Here is a 19827-nt window from a genome sequence, read left to right on the forward strand (position 1 = left end):
TTTTCACCTGACAGGGGGGAGTTTCCCCGGTTGGACGTAGCGCGTGGAAGGAACACGTTATTCCAACCAGTTCCTTTCCCCTCCATCAGGCGCCCCGGCTGGCCAGGGGGAGGGACCAGTACAGAGACCAGTATTACTGCCTGTTTTTTGTGAGGGTACCCAACTACCTACCCTAGGTGACAACGCGGGCAGAACATGCAAACTCCAGTCCAGACAGATTCCAGGAGATCATTACCTGGCTGTAGAGGTTGTTCTTGTGGAGATACTGGCTCCAGGAGACCATTACCTGGCTGTGGAGGTTGTTCTTGTGGAGATACTGGCTCCAGGGGACCGTTACCTGGCTGTGGAGGTTGTTCTTGTGGAGATACTGGCTCCAGGAGATCATTACCTGGCTGTGGGGGTTGTTCTTGTGGAGATACTGGCTCCAGGGGACCATTACCTGGCTGTGGAGGTTGTTCTTGTGGAGATACTGGCTCCAGGGAGGAGATCATTACCTGGCTGTGGAGGTTGTTCTTGTGGAGATACTGGCTCCAGGAGATCATTACCTGGCTGTGGAGGTTGTTCTTGTGGAGATACTGGCTCCAGGAGATCATTACCTGGCTGTGGAGGTTGTTCTTGTGGAGATACTGGCTCCAGGAGACCATTACCTGGCTGTGGAGGTTGTTCTTGTGGAGATACTGGCTCCAGGAGATCATTACCTGGCTGTGGGGGTTGTTCTTGTGGAGATACTGGCTCCAGGGGACCATTACCTGGCTGTGGAGGTTGTTCTTGTGGAGATACTGGCTCCAGGAGACCATTACCTGGTTGTGGAGGCTGTTCTTGTGGAGATACTGGCTCCAGGGGACCATTACCTGGTTGTGGAGGTTGTTCTTGTGGAGATACTGGCTCCAGGAGATCATTACCTGGTTGTGGAGGTTGTTCTTGTGGAGATACTGGCTCCAGGGGACCATTACCTGGTTGTGGAGGCTGTTCTTGTGGAGATACTGGCTCCAGGGGACCATTACCTGGTTGTGGAGGTTGTTCTTGTGGAGATACTGGCTCCAGGAGATCATTACCTGGTTGTGGAGGTTGTTCTTGTGGAGATACTGGCTCCAGGAGACCATTACCTGGCTGTGGAGGTTGTTCTTGTGGAGATACTGGCTCCAGGAGACCATTACCTGGCTGTGGAGGTTGTTCTTGTGGAGATACTGGCTCCAGGGGACCATTACCTGGTTGTGGAGGTTGTTCTTGTGGAGATACTGGCTCCAGGGAGGAGATGGTTACCTGGCTGTGGAGGCTGTTCTTGTGGAGATACTGGCTCCAGGGGTCGGGGATCTGCTCGTCTGCGCCGGCCGCGGCCGTGCGTGAGTTGACCTTCAGCAGGTAGCAGCTGTGGACGCCGTACCGCTGCTTCATGTCCTCGTACACCGAGTCTGCCCTAGAGAGACGGACGGACGGACAGTCAGACACATACAGGGTCTCATTCAGAGTTCATTACAGCAGGGGAGGGAAACGGGGTGTGTGTGTGTGTGTGTGTGTACCTGTGCTCGTCTCCCTGGCTCATGTCGTGCAGTAGAACGTAGTATTTCAGCGTGTTGGGGATGAACCACTTGGGGTTGGTGTAGTCTCCACTGTGCTGGATGCGGTGCTGCTCCTGGGACAGCTTGAGGAACTGCTCCACTGGGACCGCCTCCGTGGACGACACCACCAGGAGGCCTGCGGGGGGCGCCAAAGTCAAGGACTCCACACAGAAATAAAAACGTGACAGACTTAATTGTTTTTTAACAATATGTTTTTAACACATTATGTGCCCTTTTAATTTTTCAAAATGGCGACCCAGGGTGCCCACTTTTTAGACCTACTTTTTGAATTTTTTAAAGAAAACAAAACAAAAAAACATTGCTAACACAAATATAAGCGTCAGAGTGCCAGCGGATATGGCAGATTTTACTCTGAAAGGTCCCCCACTTCCGTTCCTCACCAAAACCGGGAGGCATAATGTTGCATTCATACCTCGCACTGGTCACGCTAAAGTCTCTCTAGAAGCGTCAATATTCCAAACGAGAGGCACGTGAGAACTTTGCCCATCTGGTCAAAACCATCGAGAGTTCCCTAGATTAGGAGATACGAGCTATTCTCTCTGAGCCGTAAACAAGAAAGTGAACGGCAACGCGCATGCACCAAACAGCAAGGAGTATACGGTGCAGAAGGAGAGGACCACAAAGAAATATATATCAATAGAAAAGCCCTAAAGACGTGTATACACGTCCACGGCCAAAATTGTGTAAATTGGTGTAAGCTCTGTATTATCCACCTCCTGATGTAAGAAGCATATGAAAACGAGGCCCTGCAAGCTGTAGATTTAGTACAGTTTCAGTATTCGTACCGTCTCGGAGATACGATATTTGAAATGGTGCGGTCCCCAGTTCAGTTTGAGAACCGTTGATCTACAACACCCCACACAACACTGAGCACAGATTCACTGATCTTACAGACTTCACACACCTCATATCCTTTGTATGTTTCATTTATCTACCGTCTCTCACACACACGTAACGATATACGATCCACCGGGAGCGCACCCGCCAATTAGTTTGTGTTGGCAGTGCGCCTCACTGTGCCTACTGTATGTCACTGCATAATTCCAGAAGGATACAGGCGAGGTAGTGGTTGAGGAACTCATGGTCCGACGCGGGCATGGACTGCAGGAAGCTCTCTCTGTAGGTCTCGAACCACGGTGTGTTCGCTAGAAAGACACACACACACACACACACACACACACACCTTGAGAGAAGATCAGAGAGACATGTAGACTGGACACACACACGGCTAGCCGTCGTCTGGTTTCCAGGTTAGAAGAGCCCGTACTGTACCGTCTGTACTGTACCGTACCGTCACAATCACACAATCTCAAAACAGTCCAGGCTATGCGAGGAAACACACCGATCAATCATAGGCAATTCATCAATCATGAATTTAAGTGAATCAGTGATTTTAAAGGGGGAAAGAAAACAAAAATCTGATCATAATCGCAGGTCACAGAAAAGCTGAAAGCGAGATTTATTGCAGGGGTAAAACCAAAATTGATTCTGCGGCACGATGCTGCCGCTTTTCTATGCACAAATAGTTGACGAAATCAGAAAGGACAAAAACCTTCCACTGCTGAAAAAGAGCCTGAAATGTCAGACATATTTAATATTTTACATCAGCATCTTTAATAGAGTACTTCAGGGCTTGCTTGCTGTTCATATATTCAGAACGGGTAAGGACTAGTATATAAAATAAATGAAAAGCAGCAGATCAAAAAGCTTAATGTGTGCCGCTACACGCAACGTGTAGAAGCGTGCAGATCTACTACTTTTTACGCCATGCTTGTGTGCGACGCCGAGGTGCTCCAATCAGGTTTTTTGGGGCCGACCCCTGGAGTATCATCATCATCAAGTAGGGCATTGTTTTATGTATGTTATGAATGTACGTCAATGTGTTCTGGATGTTCAGATGAGTCACCACCTGCTGCCGAGAAGGGAGAAATTACAGCAAATAATCCACCTCTGGTTGCCTCTCCGTGTGCGAGACTCACACGGATACCTACTGTACGTACCGCTGCTGTACGTACCGCTGCTGTCGGGCGGAAACCTCACGTCCAATATAGTGGCGTCAAAAAGAATCCATTGAGCAACGCATCAGCGATTCGGCCGTGCACGAATCTGCATCGATGCAGCAACGATGGTCGATTAATGACATAATCGACCATCGATAATCAAATACTATATATAATTCTAAATAAAATATGTTGTTATCCGCATTGACTGATAAAAAATGTGCCATGTTGTGAAGTAATATAGAAAAGTGTATGCATCGTAGAGTCGAAACCTGGTCAATCGTAATGGAATTGAATCTTGAGGGCAGTGCCAATGCACACCTCTAATGACTAAATCTAGTTCGTTTTCAGGATTCTGATAAAAATAAAAAAAATTAACTAAAAATAGCCGATATACAAACTCCAAAATGTGTTGTCTCGTGCCACGTTTTCAGCTTGTAGATACGCAGTTTTTTGTGTGACACTGTAGTATGACGAAATAGGGCATTCATTTACAAAAAAAACACTGAGATTGGAGGTTTCTTTCCGACAGCGGCGATCATGTGATTCATGATCACTACACTACAAACAGATGTTAGCAGAGAGACTCAGAGCGTCGCAGCTTTTTGGTAAATAAATGGAAAAGAACTTCTACCACGAAGGTCGAAGGTCAGTCTACTCTAGTGACACCGAAATGAGGCAAAGACGGTGGCTCACAGCATCCCTACGACCCTATTGGCTCACAGCATCCGCGACCCTATTGGTCTGGGAATCTCATTATCCAATTAAACTCCACGTCATTAAGCTTTCTTTCTTTAGTTAACCAGGGTACCATAGGTCTAACGATTTACATTGTTAGACCTATAACTCCTCTCGTTTCCAGTATAATAGTGACAGACCATTACAAATACACCATCATTCTATCATTTCTATGTGCTACACAGTATATCAGCTGCCTTCCATTTATACTTAGTTCTATAAAGAGACATCAGTTTGGGCCCAATCAAGTCCTGGATCGTAGTTTGGACTCAAAGTGAGTTAATGTTCACAAATATTGCAAATATTGTTCACAAAACATTGCTTTGGTCTTTTTCCCCCAAGCCGATAAATATATCTTTACTTTCATGCCATGAGCCACCACTTTGCATTCAAAGCAACGGACGTTTCACTCACAGGAAACGCACACAGAAGAATAGAAAACAAATCAATCTAAGGCTCTAGAGAGTCCCACCACCTTGTCAGAAGAGAAGTGAGGAAAAGAGAAAGACTGCACAGTGAAATCCAGAGTGTTCAATCATTTTGCCGGGGGGTCTCTGGAACCACCTTTGTACACCCCGAAGAGTCAAATTAGCACTGAGGATTTTACTGTGCGCTGGACGACAACAACACGGCTACGTGGATCTAGGAGGGAGAAGAAGAGTGCAGGAAGTGAGCTAAGCTTGGAGAAAGGAGTTGTTGTACGCCCCCTGGAGGACAGGAGTACCTGTGTAATGCTTGGAGCTGCTCAGTTCCGTTAGCGTGTCCCTCCATGCCGTGTACCAGGGCACGCTAGCTTTAAGGGAGCGATCTGACCCAGTGAGGGAGGGAGGGGGGAAAGAGAGAGCCAGGGCTGGTGTTAATGTTAGAGACCACATCTCCATTAGCCATCAGAGAGGTGCCTAGTAGTCAAGTGTTGAAGGCAGGGTGAAGTGATATCCCTTGTTTCTTTGCGGAAAACGTTCTGCGTAAAGGTCTGTACTCCGATAGAAATCTTTGCTATATACAGTAAAGTGGTTGTTCAGTAACAGAGGTCTCTCCGTCCATCCACCTCTTGAGAAAATAGAGAATACATTTTCAGATGGGTCAGCGGTCAGGTCACCATTGTCAGCCACATAGGAGAGAGCTCAGTCAGTGACACCAAGACTAAGGGTTGCTCAGGTAAATTAAACTTTAGGGCAGGTTTTAGGTTGCCCTACCGGGCAAGTGCTTGTTTGAGAGGGGATGCAACCGTCTATAAACACGAGATATCTGTCTAAACACCTGAACGTGGCCAAAGCAGAGAGCACTGCCTTCTGGTCTGTGGCATGTAAAATAAGAGCACTGTTTACCTATATGTGCTGTTTTCACTGTTGCTACACTTAACACATTGTAGGCCCAGGACGTCTCCAGGCGTCTTTACAATAACCCCCTGTGGTGTTTTGGGGTTTATTTTGTATTTATTTTTTTTATCGTCCAAAAAACGCTGGGCACTCTACGTCTCTATTCTGAAAGAATCCATGGGCACAAAATGTGTTTTAAAAATATAAAATAACAAGTGTGAACCCATAGTCATATTCATGGCTATGTACTACGTAGGTATTTGGCATAAAATTTGAGGTATGAAAAATGTCAAAAGTGTTAAAATAAGTGTAAAAGAAAATGCAATCCATTAAATTCAAAATGTACCTATAATTTTATAATGGACAATTTACTTTTTGGGCAAGTGGGCATGAACTTTGGACAAGTAGAATATGACCTCTCAGACATACTGTATAGTGTCAACCCTGTCGGTTTCAATGTCAGTGTTCCAGTTGTCCTTTTGTCTGCTCCTTGTACGAGTTCCCCATCCAGATTGGATCAAATTGGCATCCCGCCTTGAAAATAGATCTCCTGTTTATTAAAGAGCTGGAGACGAGACAGGGAGACTCCTGTTACTGAACAAACACTTATAGAGCTAGTTGACACTTATTTTAAAACACACACCCGTATCACTTTACAGTACACCACCTTTTAACCAATCAGACAACCGGGCCTCCGGGCTTGCTCTGGCTCCGGCCCCGCAGCACTGCGGTGACTGTCGGCATAATGCAAACACCTTCGTTTAAGCTCTGAGCCTCTGATCGGACCATGACGGCCCCAAGTGGTCTCCTGGATGTAGCAGTGGGCAAGCTGCGATAGATCGTCCCCTCTCAGAACGACGAGCAGCCCGGAAGAGAATTTCCCGTTCATTATTTCAAAAAGTATTTATTTAAAGACCTTTAAGCCTCAGACAAAGCCTACTGGGCTGAGGACAAATCATGACAATAAACAAAAGTATTTTGGGCCGAACAAATAATTAGAAAAAAAAAAGAAAATTTAAAAAAGAAAAGAGTTTTATTTTCACCCTGCCCTGCTTTTCTTCTTTCTGATTATTTGTTCGGCCCCAAAAAAATATGTTTATTGTCATGATTTGTGAGCAGACGAGTTGGCTTTGTCTGAGGCTTACAGGTCTTTAAATACATTTTTAAACCTCTATGGGAAAAATGAATGGGAAATTCTCTTCCGGGCAGCTCGTCCAGGCCAGGACTGCGACGCTCTATTGAGAGCCATGCAGTGTTTACTGGCTTAGATCCATCAAAACAGCCCCTATGGTTCAAAGACCCCGATAACTCCGAGTGTACAAAACAAATGAAACCAAATGAACATTTGGTTCCGTTTGGATTGCACTGGCTTTGAGAACGGTGTCCATTTTCAGTCAGCAGCATGCCGTGTAAACCAACATGTTTTGCATCACTTGACAGTCACAAATTAACTAAATATATCTACGGTACACATTTCACAGTGATGTATCCCCTTTAAATTATTTCTAAATAAGCGGGGGGATTGATGTACTAGGCAACAAACAACAGCAAAAAGTAACGTGAATTTAACCTATGGGTAGAGGGTACTGTACATAGAGTTTCATTAAGATGATGATGGCTGGGTGGGCGTGACCGTTGGACAGATTAGACTATTAGTCTGACCACTACACTACAGTCACAATAACACTAGGGGGGAGGGGGGGGGGTGTATAAGAGAACAGCCACAGGGGAATAATACCACAATGACCGCTTGGACCAACACAGCTACAGTGCTGCTGCTAAAGGCCTTTTCAGACGGGGAGCGACTGACTGACGCGCCTAGTAATTCATTTTCAATGAGAGGCTTTGCGTTTATTTTGGATGCGCGGCGGAGAAGTTGAGAGGCGATTATTTACGCAAGCGCATTTTCACAGACTCGGCCCCTTGAAATTGCCGCACGCGCATGCTCGTGTCACGTCCCTCATGAGCAGGCCTGTGTCTGCGTCACTTCCCTCGCTCCTCGTCTGAAGAGACATTAAAGGTTTCATGACATTAGTTTTAATTTATTTTAAAAAAAAATTAGTTTTATGACCTCAATTGCACCCACACAACCTGAACTTTGAACATTCAGTGGATTTACTGTGGCCTGGGGGTTTTCTCTGTGTGTTCTGAAGCCTTTTGAGGTGCAAAGAAAACGGGGCAAACAGGCCTCAACAGTGACATCTGCTGGCAAATTATTATGTCATTTATGGGACTTGTGGACTATTACGTCACAGTTCACAGGAATATCTAAGCCAGAAAACCCCAAACCACAGAAAATATACTGAATGTTTAAAAGTGTTTTGGGTGCAATAGAGCTCAGAAAATGTCACAATCCCTTTAATACAGAGAACAGCAACAGTCTTGTCTTTGGGGTTTGGTTTCTGAATTGGTTGCAGAGCACTCTTACCCAACGTGCATTCCGGTGAGTGGACGGGAAAGAATAAAATAAAACAAAACATGAACAGAGAAGCAATGGCGACGTAATGACAAGCAAGTCTGATCGCATCAACAAAAACCCTTGGTCAACACTATTTGGTGACTCCTTGGTGTATTCTACCCTCTACAGGCGATTTGAAGCATTGCCGTGGTTCATTGGGAACTTACTTTTTTATACATTTTTCTTGCTCATCAATTTCATCATATTTGTGTCAAGGCCTGGACAAGCAACGTGTTGCTTGTTTTGTACAGATTATGAAAATAGTAATCAGCATCAGAATCTGAGACCGATTACTGATTCGCATAAATCATATATATATATATTTAAAGAAAAGGATAGTCTAGTTTTAGTCGAAATATCATACGACTTTAGTCGACTAAATCTACAGTTTAGTTAGTTGACTAAAATGTATTTTGGCGTGCCTTGATGCAGTCGTGATGACTGATTTTACATTTTCAGCATGCAACCAAGTGTAAAATGACTTCTACTGGATCTCTTGTCCACTATAGTCCCTTCCTAACATTTTACTCTAGGTTTTATTCGTTATTCGATGAAATTGTCAACATATTTAGTCTTAGTCATCATAGCTTAGTTTTCATCAGTTAAAAAAAGGGAGTCAACATAAAGAAAATTGTCATAGTATATTATACGAGGAAATCAGCCACCGCTGCTCACCACTGATGTTGAGGTCATAGTCCCCCGCCGTGATGACGTTGGCCACGCCCCCCTCGGCGGGCTGGCACGAGGACACCACGTCCCCGAGCAGCCGGCGGTGGGCGGGGCTGAGGGCGCCGCTGCAGTGGGCGGGGCGCGTCACCACGTTGTTCACGCTGATGCGCAGGTTCTTCACCGGCAGCACCTGGTTGTTGGGGTCCCGGATGTGACCTGGAAGAGACACGCGCACAACGCACGCACGCACACACAAACACGTGGATTAAAGCTAGTGGATTAAAAGTGTTACACGATAGTCCAATCGCAATTATTTTGTCATAATAATAATAATAATAAACTTTATTTATATAGCACCTTTCATGCCAGAAATGCATCGCAAAGTGCTTCACAAGGCAGAGAACAGACATATAAAATACAATCATATAAAATATACACACATATACATGAGCAAACAAACAAGAGACAAGGTTGAGGCAATTAATTAAAAAAGAAAATAAAGAAAATTAAAAAAGGCATAAAATCGTTGATGTTCATGTTGAAAAAGAAAAGAAAACGCAGATCTGCAAGTTTAAACTTGTAGATCAGCTATTTGTGCAATTTTTTTACCTTTTTTAAAGTATATAACATTTCATAAAAAATGCCAGTAATTTCTTGGTACATTTCAGTTATTTGTCATATCTGCCCTGTGCACGTTTTCTTTTTTATTACGAAGCCTAAAAGCCAAACAGAAATTAAATTTTCTGTTCGTAATATTACAATTATTTGTGTGACAATTAATCGTCAACTTAAATCGTGACACCCCTAATTAAAGCTAAATAAAACCATCTCACGACTGAAAACAACAAGTCTTAATGTATGATTTGTATGAACGACGTGAAAGACTTGACTAACCAGCAAGGCTCTTTCTGCCTTGTTCCGCCTTGGTTCAACCTCGTTTATGTTGAATTTGCTAAAAAAAAACACTAGTCATCACAGTCACCATGCTGCAACTGTGATGTTCCAGTTTACTGGGGCGGCGGTGGCTCAGGGGTAGAGTGCCTGGATGGGAACCGCAAGGTTGCCAGTTCAAACCCGGGCTCCCCCAGAGTTACTGTCGAAGTGTCCTTGAGCAAGACACTGAACCCCTAATTGCTCCCGATGTGCTAGTTGGTGCCTTGCATGGTTTCCGCTGCCATCGGTGTATGAATGGGTGAATGTAATGCACAATCTATGTAAAGCGCCTTGGATAAAGGCGCTATATAAATGCACCATTTACCATTTACTGACAAATAAGAATTGAATGCACAGAATATCAATATGGTGGTTCTCAAACAATATACAAATGGAACCAAATGGACCCAGTTTGATAAGCACTGGACTACATTAATGGTGAATGACAGGTGTCACTCTGGCCTCTCTTTTAGCAGCCATGGGGAAATTCCTGCTGGTAAGAACATAATGTCTGCAGCATCTACCGTAATCAAAGTCAGCAACTTGCAAGGCAAGGAGCTTCACCCTTCTCTGTCAACGCTCTCTGCACAGACAGACATGCCTTAAGAAATAAGATTAAGTGCTCCAGAGTCCAGACTGGACAGAAAAAAAACAAATAACACAGACTGTCTCTTTCACTCAAGACGTTGCACTGAAATACCCCACTTTATTCCGTTAAGAAAGTCCAACATAATGACCTTCTCTCTGTAGTAAACTCTGTAGCCTGCCCCGGAATGAAATGGAACACAAACAAACAGTGGAAATGGCAGGTGGACTGGATGCAGTCCAACTGATACATGTACCATGGCAAGTTGCTGCCAGCATCCATTTCAAAACACTGGTAGGCAGGGATGAGGCAATCAAGGGCATGCCACCCCGTTGCCTTCAGGTCACAACAGCAAACACAGGAGGACATCTGCCCCCTTCCCTACAACACCCTCTGGCCAATGTTCCAAGTGAACTTGAGACACTTCTCCCTTGTCTCGGAGATAAGCTTTTCATATATTTTTTACAATCCAAGATTCCAAGTGCTTCAAAACAAAAGTGAAACTTGACTGGGACTTGGTACCCACGACCGACTCCGAGCTAGGTAAAACAGCCTTCCATTTTAAGTTAACGCTCCTTCTACCTGCTGGAATCAATTACAATGCCCTTTAAAAAATGCAATTTATAAACCTGCTAGCTAAACTAGTTCTAAATTGTCACTGTTTCAATGAAGTTGCTATTGTTGTTTTCATATACTGTTATTTACTTGTTTTTGTACATTGTATAATTCATTTTTACTGCCGTTCTTATCTTCATAATTATTATTGCACTGTTGAATTATGACTCTTGCGTCATTGAAAATGAGGGCTTGCCCGACCCTCAATGTATCTCAGGGAAATGAATGAATGATTTATGAATGAATGAATGAATGAATGAATGAATCTTACATAAAACTATCCCCTGCTTGTGTTGTTAATGTAGAAAAAAATTCACTCTGGGTGGAGTAGGGTGGTTCATTGATTCATACCTAATCGAGACTTAAAAGCGTGGCGTTTTTCACTTGCAGGAGGTCTGTCGTTATAGTGGCACACGTCAGCATTTCCTCGCTTTGGTAGAAAAAAGCAGCGAGGACATTGCCATATAGTATTAGAACCGAGCATTTCTACTACATAATTCAGGGGTGGGCAACTTTGACGAGCTTGAGCTTGTAAAATCAGCTATTTTTGCTATATTTGAATTGAAATCCTGAATTATTTCTTTTTGACATTTTTTAATTGTAATCCTGAAAGATAACTTGACGAACTAAATTTAAATACATTGGACACCAAAAAAAAAAGAATTAAAGCAGGTCATGTTTGTATGTTTGGAATTGTAGCAGCTGAAATCAATAATACATCAGTGTTCCGATATTAACCCGAGGGCCACATTAAGTGATGGTGGGGGCCGCATGTGGCCCCCGGGCCGCCAGTTGCCCATGTACAGTATGTACAGGATTATTCCAGTCTGAGTGGGAACTGCAGATGGTCACTTTGAAAAACAGACAGAGCGTGTCCCACTGCTGGAGCAGCACAGTACTGAATGAGGAACAAATTAATTCAATGTAATATTTTAATACATTATTTGATTGTTCTGCGAATTATTTTCATGTACATGACAACCCTCAGGTAATAAATGTTACTGGCATTTTTAAATACTGAGTCATTTCAATAGTTTGCGTACATTAAAGGAATAAATATGTCAACATATTTCATTACAAATATCATTACAATCCATTTTAGATTGTTGCAATAAATAAATATTGGAAAAATGAAGATATATTGTGTGGAGAATTTGATGGTCCACTGAGGAAGCTTAAATAAATATGTGCTTAGGTCAAACAGAACAGACGGTCCCCTCCTCAACGGCATGTCGTGTCAGAGACTTGAAATCAACGTGATGACTACTCTGTAGTGATGCACGGGCCGGCTTTTTTTCCATAACAGTAAGATAAAAACGTAGCCTACTAACTGGCTTTTCAACACACAGCCATTCCAGTCCATTCAGTTGCTTTCAAGAGAGGGGAGGGTGGACTGGGCCTAGTTTCCCTATCGTTCATAATGTTGGCTTGGCTACTGACGGCAGATCGAGGAGACCTTAAAACAATAAAATAAGCAAATAAATACGTAGTCAAAATGTCATATACAGAGAGAGAGAGAGAGAGAGAGAGAGAGAGACGTTGCGTTTACAATCAGTTGATGAAACAGACTGGAGCGAATAAAACCATAGCTAGCACATTCAGCCCCATGGTTCAGTTTTAGTAGGATAGACAATTCATAGTTTGCCTGTCTTTTATAATTGTATAATGTATAGGCTACAATACATGAGAACATTGAACGATAACTACAGTTTGTCTTTCCCAGTTTTAAGTGATAAAAGGTGACCACTGAAACAGTGGTCACCTTATCACCAAAATGGAGTATGAATTGGCCTAAACTCATTAAATGGTACGTGCGTGGTATGGTAAGGTAATGGTGCGTGGCTCACTCAAATGCAGAATAAATATTAAATAATGGACCTTGGTATGAAAGAGGTTGAAAACCACTGAAATGTGGCTAAGTTGAAGCAAGCTGAAGTGTAGTGGCGATCATAAAGTCGGCCTGCCTATCTGTCAAGCTGTTGGAAATCTACTTGTGTCAATCACAGGCTGTGTGACTTTTCAATCCATTTAATTTATTATACAGATTTTATAATACTGGTTCTTGCATGCAGATGATTTTTGCAATACCATGGAATAACGAATAATCCTTTGCAGTTGCAATGTATAGTATAGAAGAAGTGTTTGCTATTTTGAGTACGTTGTGGGCTTAGAGTGGGTTGTGTTTATGCTTGTGCAATAGACAACAGTAGTCAAGTAAGGGATAATATCCCTTACTAGGTAGGTGGTCATTGTAGGGAGATAATTCACAGACAGGTGGTTAATCACCCTGTGAAGGTGAATTATACAGTATAATGATAATGATATTATCCCGCTTATTAGATGGCTACTTAATACATAAATTAATAAATTGACCCAAAACACAACAAAACGAGATATTTCCTTGCTTGTGGTAATGAAAGTATTCCATAAGTGTCGCGCTGGCTGGCGTCTGCCCAGCTGCAGCACTGTCGGAAAACAGTGGGTACTGCTTCGTCGATTTCTCGCTCAAATGTAAAAAAAAATATGTTTAGCTGTAAATGACATAGTGTGTTTGTTTACATGGCATGTTGGAAACAGCAGAAAAATCAAACAGGGCGCAGGCTCGGAGCAGGTGCTCCGAGGGTTTGATTAGGTATCGGTCTGTTATAGAGCAGAGCGGTCATTATCCAGAAATAACAGACCGCTGAATTGGGCATGTTACTGTACTTGGAGCTGTAACTTGTTTCACACATCAGCAGTGGGGCGGCAGCGGCTCAGGGGTAGAGTAGCCAGCCTGGCCCGGCAAGATAGGAACCGCAAGGTTCCCAGTTCGATCCCGGGCTCCCCCAGAGTTGGTGTCTGAAGTGTCCTTGAGCAAGACTCTGAACCCCTAATTGCTCCCGATGAGCAGGTACCTGGTGCCTTGCATGGTTTCCTCCACCATCCGTGTATGCATGTATATGCATTGAATGGGTGAACAAACTGAACATTGACCCAATCTATGTAAAGCGCTATTATAAATACATCATCTGTGTGTCTTACGCTTACATTATGCTTAGAGACAACTAGTTATGCATGTTACTGTACTTCAAGCTGTAACTTGTTTCACAAATCACCAGTAAACATGCAAATTACACTCTGTGCAAAGACACAGCTTTCTATTTAGTATGGCCTTTAAGTGTAAAGTTTACAGACATGCACAAGATCTTAGGGATTCAGTAACAACGAGTCCATTGCTCTCCGTCCGACGTTGGGTTCTGTTGTCGCTTGAGTGTTTGTGAATGATGTCAGTTACTAGGTCAACAAATAAACACCATTTAAACAATTAGCCCATTCCTTTTCAATTTAATAATCCTTATTTGGGCCAATTAAGGGCACATCATAATCTATTTACAATGCATACACGTTGAGTGGATCGCTGTAGACATATCTGAATGATGCCTCAACAACAACAAAAACAACCAATGGTCCACGCAGCAACTAGGCTGCTTTAACAGAGGTGTGTGTGTGTGTGTGTGTGTGTGTGTGTGTGTGTGTGTGTGTGTGTGTGTGTGTGTGTGTGTGTGTGTGTGTGTGTGTGTGTGTGACTGCTAGTCTCTAGTATAAAGCCTATAATAATCCTTGAGACATGGACTTTGGGCCTGCATTTGGCTGCAGCCACAGCCTCTTTAGCCAAGCAGCTAACACTAAGCAGCAATATAGGTGTAGGTGTGTATAAACTAAAGACAGCCACCCTAGAAGATGACGGCAATGGTGTGGCAAACACTGGCCGCTCGGGTGTCACTCCCTCGGCCCTCTCGGGTGACACGTCGTAAAGACAACCGGGGAGAGAGAGGAGAGAGAGAGTGTAGCAGCGAGCTGGCTGCAGTTCCCACCTAACAAATGTTACGCGAGAAGTGGTGTCCCGTGTAATTATGCAACGTCAAATGTCAAGAGACTTTGTTGGGGGAGTGACAATCAATGCGTGGTTCAACAATAACATCGAGCCTGACAGCTAACAAGCTTGTAGACCAGCTATTTTCAAAATATGTGTATGCATATGAAAATGAGTGAATATTGACAGTGTAGTACTTTCTACTTTGGTAGCCTACTTTAACTACTGTCTTTCTGAAGTGCATTTTGAATTCCACTCCTTTTACTTGTAACAGAGTACCTGAGTATTTCTATATTGCAGTGCAATGAGAGTACTTTTCCGAACCACTACTAAAAAAATGAAATACCACAAACCATAAACCATTATTTTCGCGGCGATCACGGAATTCGATAGGACACCGACCCCGGCGTACCACCGGCTTCCTGTCATCAGACTGACTGCTAGCATAATAGCATGGCTGGGTTGGTTGGTTGGTGTGTGTGTGTGTGTGTGTGTGTAAACCAACTCCCCAACAGACAGAGACAGCTAAGGTTAAACCACCACAGACAGAACAGACGTGTTTATCGGGGGTGACAGCCACAACCAGCCCCCCCCGCCGGCCGCCCGCCGGCGCTGAGTCACGGGCCCACCCCGGGCTCCGAGTCACTCACCCTCGGACGTCAGGCGGCAGAAGGGCCGCAGCAGCTCGGCGAAGCCCAGGTTGTTCCTGCGGGTCAGCCTCTCCGCATCCTCGCTGCACAGCACGGCCACCATGGGGACGAATGAGTCCTGGATGAACTCCACCACGGACTGCACGCACTGGGCCATGGCTCGGCTGGAGGAGTGAGTGGACCCGGGACCGAGGGGGGGAGGACCACCGGGGGGGTGGACCACCCAGACAGAGTCAGCCGAAGAGCCGGGTGGTGGTGGTGGTCTGTGTGTTGGGAGGGTTTAATAGTGTGATGAACCTAGACTCACTGTTGAGTTGCAAAACAACTCCCCTCCTGTCAGTGAGCAGCAGCCATGTTGGATGATTCTCTCTCTCTCTCTCTCTCTCTCTCTCTGCTTCCTGACTGAGGAGCGAGCGATCGGCGGCGCGGTCACGTGATCAGCTGACAAGGGTGGGAGCGTTTCCCAAAGAGTGGGTCGCGGACCCGTGTTTGGGTCGCGAGTAAATATTCCCTTTTTTGTTACTTTTTTTGTCTTTACATTTTATATTTATATATATATATATATAGCACCTTTCCAAAAAAATTGAATATCATGGAAAAGTTGGTTTATTTCCATAATTCCATTAAAAAAAATACTTTCATAGATTATAGATTCAGTGCACACACCGTAAATATTTTCAAGTGTTTATGTGTTTATCTTTACACATTTTTGGCTTCCAGCTCATAAAACCCACTAAGAATTTGAATACTGTGAAGAAATCACCATTTACTCCTCAGTTTTTGCAGAGCATGAATGTTTAAATCTGAATGCCACATTAAGAAATTAGGATCACATCAAATCAATCAAAATATGGTACTAAATATGGTAAACAGAAATGTCAATCTTCAATACTTGGTTGTAAACACAAACATTAAAAGCTGGACATAGGATGTGATTGGCCGGAATGAGATGATGTAGGCTATGATGATGTATTATGATAAGAGCGCCCCTCACTTCACACAGGTGTGATTTATTTTGTTATTTTTTTGTTATAAGGTTTTAATGTATTGGTTAAGTTGGTTTCATCATCAAAAACAAATAAAGGCCTAGAATGGCTAAATTTGGATTTATGTGTAAAGCTAGCTAAGGCAGTTATAACATTGATTATGCATATACTGTATCTCATTTACGTTTATTATCATTATTGTTGACAAAACAGTATATTTTGCCAGTATGGAGGATAAAGTCTTTAAAAGATATTCTGTTAATTCTGTAATTCTTTGCTTTTAGATGTAAACTTCTGCTTTCGACACAATAGAGCACTTTATTCCTATATCTATGCAAGAAAAAACACAGGCCACACCTTTTTAGAAGTAACCCCAAATAGTGAGGAACAAGCTGCACCCCATATCTGTTCATCACTGCCCTCACAAAGGGACTCCATTGGGACAATTTGATTGCTTTTCCACAAGGTGTGTGGTGGGGTGTCGGACTTTAAGTTAACTTGTTATGCTTGAATAAATCCTGTGCATTCACCTTTTATATAAATAAAGTAAAATAAACGAACAATAAAAAACAAACCTCTCTGACCGCAAAAGAAAAAGTCTATAAAATAAACAAATGGGTGAATGAGTGAATAAAAAGAATTGCTGAATAAATACAAATAAAAATCAAATAAATAACAGAAATTAGGCTCTACCTCCCAGAAAGACGCTTTGCTGGAGAACCTTGAAAAAAGAAATACTTAAAAAATGAATACAATAAAATGGCTCCCCAAAAGCCACTATGTTGGACAACCCCCAAATCTTAACCCCAAAACCTTTAAAAGATTGACTCTAAAAAAAACAAAATGATAATGAAATAAAATCTGGTCTGACCCAAAAGCCGCTATGTTAGACAGGTCTCCCCTGTCTAACATAGCAGCTGAATCTTAACACCAAATCTCAAAAGACTTGACGAAATAATAATAAAATTAAATATGGGCTCTGGCTCCCAAAAGCCCCTTTGCTAGATAGTGGGGGGAAACCCACTAATCTTAAGACCAAAATCTCGAAAAAGATTTAATAAATAAAAGAAAATAGGGGCTCTGGGCTCCCCAAAAGCCCCCATGCTAAGACAGGGAGAAACCCTGTAAGATTTAATAACAAGAATAAAATAAAATAGGGACTCTGGCTCCCCAAAAGCCCCCTTGCTAAGACAGGGGAGAAACTCCCCTGTCAGTGTTAATCGCCAAGCACAATAGAATGTAAAACAAAGCGCAGTATAATGTCTAGTCCCTTTTATGGTTATGAGGGAAGCCTCGAGCAGCCAGGTCATGAGGGAACGGTTGATTACTCATGTCTGGTCTGTACTCCTGCTTCCGGTAACCCGGGACTTGCCAGGGATTCAGGTGTGGTAATCCTAGAGCTCGACCCCTGCAGGGGTAAGGATACACATAGATCGTAGGATGGGAGTGGCAATTACAATTGACAGTTAGTCCTGGCAAGCCTGGAGCCTTGCATGGAACGTTATACGTCTCAATGTTTGTCTGGTGACAAATGTGACTATGAATGTTCTCATTTCTGGTGGCCTGGATGCCGTCTGCGTTGACTCGCTTGAGCTCTCTGATTTCGGTGCTAAGAGACTGGTTGAGGCGAGGATATCGTATGGCTGACGCCGGGCCTCGGATGCGTAGACCATATTGATTGGGGAAACAATCGTTTGGCCCTGGGCGGTCTGTCGGACTTATGAGGTCACTAGGATTCTTTACTTCAAAAACTTTTGGGTTAATACGTTGCCGTTTATTCTTCTCTACGGTAGCTTTCTTCTGTCTAATGTCTTCACGCTGGAAGTGGTTCCGGTCAAAGCGATTGCATACCTTGGCCTCCGGTTTGATCCCAATCGTCTCTCGGTTCACGTTTCCATAAGGTTGCCGATAACACTTTCCACAGTCATTAGCTGTCAGGTCACCGGTCCAGTGGCTGCTGTTTTCAATTGGATTTGGGATATTTCTCCAACAATCTTTCTCATATTCATTGTCATCATCATTGTCATCCTTATTGTGATGCCACTTAGAGTGGCGACTGTGGCATCGTTCTGACTTCGGTTGGGCGGCATGCCTCCGCCGGCTGCTCATCTGGAGGTCTTGTAGTATCCTCCTCCTACTAGGACTGCAGGTAGTGTGTAAGTGCAATTAATTTAACTTTAACCTACACAGCTATTATACGAGCAGTGTGTGACGTCAGATGTGACGCCTAAAGAAAGCGATGCCATTCCATGAGTTCTTAAAGCCATCTTTGATGTTGGTACTGTGACGTCAGCACCCAAAGTCACAGTCTGTGGGCGCCAATCTGACTGCCCTGTCAAGACAGACAGTGAGTGAACCCAGATGCAGAACACAGACCAGACCAGATGTATAGAGACAAAACTAAATACTCAAAGAATCAAAGTACTATCAGAGTCTTTCATTAAAGAACAGAGGTACAGGCTTCCAAAGCCGAAGTGATAACTGAAGGTGGATTTCACCAGAAGGAGGCGGTCCTCCTTGTACATCTCTGCTTTCTTCTGTCCAGCTTTGGAGCTGTGTCACCTGAGGCTGTCACCTGTCAGGCTGACCGGTAGATGAGAACTAGTGGAGGTTAAGAATGAATCAGCACCACCGTTGGGCTCTGCTATTAGTTCTGTTCCCCATGGGGGGTTGTTATTGTATATCTATCTCCCTGCTTTTAATGGTTGTATAATTGTGCCGATCAGGGAGAAAAAGAGCCGAACGCTAAGATAAAATATTATATGCACACTTGTATTCTCATTCTAGATAATAAATATTTGTTCAATCTATCTGTGACTGAAATAAGCACTTTGGTAATAACCAATAGGTATGAGCGATATATTTTGTGGGCTCTGGAGGGCACCTTCTTTTCAGTAATAAACCCAAGAAAGTGCATCACATCACTCCAGTTCTCTGATCTTTACAAGATCTTCCTGTCTGCCATGACATGATTTCAAAATATTACTGTATATTAAGCATTTAATGGTTTAGGGACAGCCACAGTGCTACATCAAAAACCACCCAGACCTCTAAAAAATAATGTATATGGTTGCTTTTGCGGCGTGATAATAATGTTCTTTCTTCAGATAGTCTAAAAATGATTGATTGTAATTTTTATACTATTGTCAAACAACTCCATGATCATTTAAATATTCAGAGATGGGGCTCTCAGAATGCATGTAGATCAGTCCATATACATACCATAGTCCAGACCAACACTTTGGTTCTTAACAATGTATTTGGTAGAGTTGTTTGAAAAGCTTTTGAGTTTTGATACAGTGCCTAAAATGCTGGTATCGGTATTGTTGAGTATGCTAGCTGAAAGCTAGTCTATATAGTATTCAAGTATCCAAAAGTATAAATTACAGGATACATGATTCTTCGAAACTTTGAAATGTTCCAAAAAAAATGCAAAATAT

General features: G+C 43.3%; 1 protein-coding gene across 3 annotated transcripts in view; it reads right to left on the reverse strand.

Moving 5' to 3' along the window:
• The window catches only part of trappc8 (trafficking protein particle complex subunit 8), a 64147-nt gene extending 48361 nt beyond the window's left edge, over positions 1-15786 (reverse strand). For 2 of the 3 annotated variants that reach the window (XM_080769506.1, XM_080769505.1), the window contains exons 1-6: positions 15402-15786; positions 8771-8980; positions 5043-5126; positions 2636-2725; positions 1521-1695; positions 1264-1417 (exon numbers count right to left, since the gene is read on the reverse strand). In XM_080769506.1, the coding sequence (XP_080625632.1) occupies positions 1264-1417; positions 1521-1695; positions 2636-2725; positions 5043-5126; positions 8771-8980; positions 15402-15558 (870 nt within the window). In that variant the 5' untranslated portion in view covers positions 15559-15786. The remainder of the gene's footprint in view (positions 1-1263; positions 1418-1520; positions 1696-2635; positions 2726-5042; positions 5127-8770; positions 8981-15401) is intronic. The other variant, XM_080769507.1, reaches the window with a different exon arrangement.
• Between the last annotated feature and the right edge of the window lie 4041 nt (positions 15787-19827).

This window comes from Protomyctophum bolini, assembly GCF_963924005.1.
Source record: "Protomyctophum bolini genome assembly, chromosome: 8".
NCBI classification, from domain to species: Eukaryota; Metazoa; Chordata; class Actinopteri; order Myctophiformes; family Myctophidae; genus Protomyctophum; species Protomyctophum bolini.